Source organism: Xylaria bambusicola (assembly GCF_022495145.1).
Source record: "Xylaria bambusicola strain CBS 139988 unplaced genomic scaffold F5B22scaffold_1, whole genome shotgun sequence".
NCBI lineage: Eukaryota > Fungi > Ascomycota > Sordariomycetes > Xylariales > Xylariaceae > Xylaria > Xylaria bambusicola.
In genome coordinates, this window is record NW_025953554.1 from 772,105 (window position 1) to 776,673 (window position 4,569).

Sequence of the window (4,569 nt, forward strand, 5' to 3'; positions counted from 1 at the left end):
GAGCTCCAATTTCTGGTCTGAGCCAAACTGAACTGGCACCTAGTCTAGGTATCTACCCAGGTGGCCATAAAAAAAACGCCCTGATCCCTCGGTCAACCTGGACAATTTCGCATTATTCCACATCATCCCTGGGAGGCCAACCGCACCGGCGCGGAATCCTGTCAAACCTGTGGCCACATTCTTCTAGACCCGGCCGGCCAAACCGACCCAACGATCCAACAGCTAAACGGGCTGCCAAAGCTCGCTCCCAGCTCCCACGCGGTTCACCTTGTTTCGGGGCGCGAGGTATCCCCATCCTTGTAGGCGCAGCGTAACCCTGCGCTACCTACTGACCTTGGGTATTCCCTACCTTGACCTAGGTACTGTACTGCCCAGGCATTGCCTTGTCAATCCTTGGGTCGTCTGCGTACTGAATAGTGCCTTGCGCGACCCTCGCTCGCCCTCTGTTTCGTTCTTTACCCGTCGTCTTGTACTACTTAACCGGCCCTGCCTATTACATACATACATAACTACTACATACATGCTTGTTGTGCTGCATAGGCATGCTTTCTGCGGTATACACCCCTCCCAGGTACCTCAGGTAGAGTTGAACCACATTCGCTCTGTCCCCGGCTCTTCTCGCCAGAGGCGCGCGCTTGACCTGCCTGCTATCTTTGCGCGCGTCTTTTGAGCCTCTGGTGACTTTCCCATACCCTCCCTCCAGTGTCCTAGCCCCTACTCGACGCTGTTGGCAGAGTCATATTCTTCCTTTGCTTTCCTTGTTGTGTGCGGTGTGCTTTGCTTTGCCTTACCGTGCCTGGCCTTGCCTGGCCTTAGTCTCAGGGTCTCCCGCATGGGTGTCTGCGCCTCGGCAGTATAGGATCGACCAGGCGTCTGTCTACCTACCTGCCTATCGCTACGATCCGATTATTTTCACTCACTCTGCGTCTGCCTTCCATTAAGCTACCTCCAAGACACAGATGAAGCCACCGTGAATCTTTACAAATGACTCGCCTGCGACTCTATTACCGAAGAACTCCTTTTCTCCCAAACCCATCGTCTACGGGTCTTCACTATCGAAAAGTTTCACCATGGACACCATCTTCTCCGAGGGTGAAAAGGTACATTGTTCGATCCGCTCTTGTTTCGCTCTACTAACCATATGGGTGGGCTGTAGAGGTTCGTCCTGGGCGAGATAATTAAAGTCAGCGGAATAAATGTGCACACGCTGGTGGAGTTTATAAAAGCTCATAATGTCGAGCCTGACTGGTGCTCGATGCAGCTTCCTGCTGGTTTGTATTGACCTTGACAAAAGTTGTTCTCGTGCCCGGTCCTAATGGGAATAGGCCGCAATATGTACCAGTGCATTGGGGCAGTTGAAAACTTGTTCCAAGTTAAGTTTCCTCCGCCAAATATAGCAAATATAGGAAGCTTCGGCAAGCGCAAGTCCGACAGCAACCTGATCGATCACCCTACGAAGAGACAAGCCATCACGGCACCTCCTTACGAGCCCACTTATGCCCCAGCACGAACACTTCAGCCACGGCCACCGGCCCCTAACGGGTATCCTTTGGCGATGCCTATCACGAGCACGCCAGCTGTACCTACGACAGGTAAAAAGCGTGGACGGCCGTCCAAAGCCGACAAGGAAGCTCAAGCGCAAGCTCGTGCGGCCTATCCGCGCCCTACCGAATATACGCCTATCACTCCTGCTCCCCCGGCTCCTCCCCCGGCGCCACCACAGCGCGAATATACGTCTCCACCTGGATACGAAATAGCAACTCCTGGCGCCGACCAGTCCTCCAAAAAACGCTCTAGGCCAACTGTAGTCGACAGTCCCCGGCAAACTAGCGGTGCCTTGCCTTTAGCTTCTCCTGCGTCCACTACCGGGACGCCACGAGCTCTACCAGAACCTATAGAGCAGATAGAAAGGACGAATATGTCTCCCCGCGACCATAGCTCGGCTCCTATAGACTCACGGTCACCGCCTCTCGCGCCCATGATACAACAGCATCACGACCAAACGCAAACTCATGTCCAGATACTTCCGCGGCCGCAACCGCCTCTCGTTCCGATTCAGCCGTCACCAAGGCCACCACAAGTTGGTGGGACATATAGGCCAGACCCCATCTTTCCTGACCGAGACAGGAGCAGAAGCATGCCTGATCCAACGTCTAGAAATGCGTCAGCGTCTCCAGTAGTCACTCGGACATGAGACAAGAAACGCAACAAAGTATCTGGTTTTGTGCTTTGATAGCTGTCACTATCTTGACCTCCATGGGAAGAACTAAGAATCTGGCTGCGATTAGACCTATGTTTTGTTCTGGATCTATTCCATATTCACTACGTATCCGGACGTTGTTTCTACAACTAAGTTTGGCGTTATTTTACATCCAGCCGGCGTCTTTCTGTCCAATCTGTTGGATGATTTTTACTTAATCGGGACAGCGCGATTTCATATATTTTAGCCATGGTTGGTGGTATGTGTCGGACCGTCACACACGATTGTACGATGCGACTTGATCAGATATTTCATGTCAACAGGCGTCTGGCACATGGGCAACCTGGAATCTAGAAAACCCTCTTCTTGTGGTGTTTGCAGGCCTAATTCTTTTTCCGATTGTACAGTCGGCGACACCCGCCCGCGCTCCTTGGCGTCGCTCTCAATGTTCATTTGTATACTAGGGAGAGTCTTTTTTTGGGACAGAGGCGTTCTTTTGCGTGTGCACGGCGGAATTAGCCGTTTGTGGCCTACGATACAAATGTTTTATGTACGAGGTATGTAATGGTCAAAAATCAATCCAAGACGACCGCAGCAATGGCATAAAGGTGGATATACCTCCAGAATAAAATTCAACATTTGCATCGAACCAACCAGTCGAAAATATAGAGGCGATCTTAGCGAGAACATGGAGTCTCGAGGATCGCGAAACCGGTGTTTTCCTCATTTTCACGAAATTCGAATTCCGCAGTGCTCCCTAGGCCACCGGTCTAGCCAGATAGGTATACGGACTTTCTGACGGCAAATACCTAGCACGCCTTGTAGCTTTGCAGACGTCGGCCCAAAGCAGTCAGCTTATTCTTCAAGTCGAAAGCTTGATATACATATGCAAGAGAACAGAAGCAGTATATTCGGTAAGCACGGCTGTTATCATTCGCCACAGAGTCAGTCTTCTTCCGCCTCGCGATTCTAGAAGAGATAAATCTCGACTAGCTATTTGGCTGGTTTGCAAGCTTACGTCAATCCAGTACTTACCCAGAGAGTCAGATGGAACCAAGCCCGTGGTACTAAGCGAGAAAGCTGAAACCATCCTGAGGTCACCGATTGTCAGCAAAGTTCCATGAACTCCAACACCACATGGTACGACGCCACCGGAAACAAAGCACTTCAAAAAGGAAACCAAACCAGCGAGCGAGTTCTAATCCCAACGATGAAAAACGCAGTTTTCAATACGTCAACTGCCTATTTCCAAAAACCGTTGGGGCGTCGGAACCAGCAAATGACGAAGAACTCGATTGGTGGTCCTCAGCCACGGTTGCGCCAAGACAGCCCACAAATGAGTTTATCGAGCAAAGTGGTGGGACAATAGAAAAAGACAATAAATAATAGTGCAGTCTATTGCTTACTCGATGAGGGCCCTGGTCCCTCACCGGTTAAACACCCACGTGTCGGCCCTTATCCCTACCTACTTCTTACCATACCTACTTACCTATCTGCCAGCCCAGTGCGATTACAGACCGGGCTGCACCTTGGAGGAGCCCGGGGGGGCGGGGAGTGGTGAGCGACGACGACGAAAGACGCCCGAGCTCTGGAAACTGGGGTTACCACAGCCCTGGGCCTACCGTAGCCCAGGGCCAATGGGGGTATCCCGGGATATGGTGCCACTGCTACCCTACCTACCCTTATTGACAATTAGTACTACGGATGCAAAGCGCGGGTAAGTTGTCCCCGATGCGACGCAGCAGCAATGTATGATGGGGTGCTATGTCGTCTTATATTGGTAGGGATGGGAGGCTCGGGGACTTTTGAAAAGAGAGCACGACGCTGCGATGTGGTGTGTGGAGAAGGGTTGCATCTCGTGCAAGGCGCGCGTGATGTTGCATTGGTTCTTTTCTGAATCGTTCTCCGTGCACGCGAACGCGCGCCACCACTGTTTTGTGTGCCATTGGCATGTGTGTGCTACGCTGGGGGAGAAACTCGTATTCCACCACGATTTGCGCGCCCCTTGCAGTCTCCTATCTATCGCACACACTCTTCTCTCCCTCGCTCACTCACTCCGGCCTGCACAAAACCACGAACAAACGCCGAAAAAGGATGGAGGGATGGTGGGCAGAGATAGACAGGGGGAGCGATTGCGACTTCACGGGGCTTGAGTTATATTATCCCGAAGTTGGAGATCATTGTTACATTAGTCCGCCGAGAAGGCCACGCGAGTTGTAGATCCCCAAGTAAGGCTGAGGGAGGGTTTTGTTACCGAGAGCGCATACATAACATGCTAGTCAGTGTACGCAATTTCGAGGCCTCTTTGTCCCCTTGTCTGCATATCGTACCTACATACATACCTATCTCCCCACATCCCACCGCGCTGC

At 51.9% G+C, this 4,569-nt stretch overlaps 1 protein-coding gene across 1 annotated transcript; it reads left to right on the forward strand.

Moving 5' to 3' along the window:
• Positions 1–683: 683 nt before the first annotated feature.
• Positions 684–2,354, forward strand: F5B22DRAFT_10243 (uncharacterized protein). Its single transcript, XM_047968677.1, has 3 exons — positions 684–1,100; positions 1,157–1,271; positions 1,326–2,354. Exons 1-3 carry the CDS (start codon positions 1,071–1,073, stop codon positions 2,192–2,194), a joined length of 1,014 nt encoding a protein of 337 aa, XP_047836301.1. The 5' UTR covers positions 684–1,070; the 3' UTR covers positions 2,195–2,354.
• Positions 2,355–4,569: the final 2,215 nt, after the last annotated feature.

Bases quoted from the DNA above. Each gene is read 5' to 3' on its own strand.
- F5B22DRAFT_10243 (XM_047968677.1), top strand. From the start codon at position 1,071: ATGGACACCATCTTCTCCGAGGGTGAAAAG. The intron at 1,101-1,156 runs GTACATTGTTCG...GGTGGGCTGTAG, and splicing joins TCTTCTCCGAGGGTGAAAAG to AGGTTCGTCCTGGGCGAGAT. The intron at 1,272-1,325 runs GTTTGTATTGAC...TAATGGGAATAG, and splicing joins CTCGATGCAGCTTCCTGCTG to GCCGCAATATGTACCAGTGC.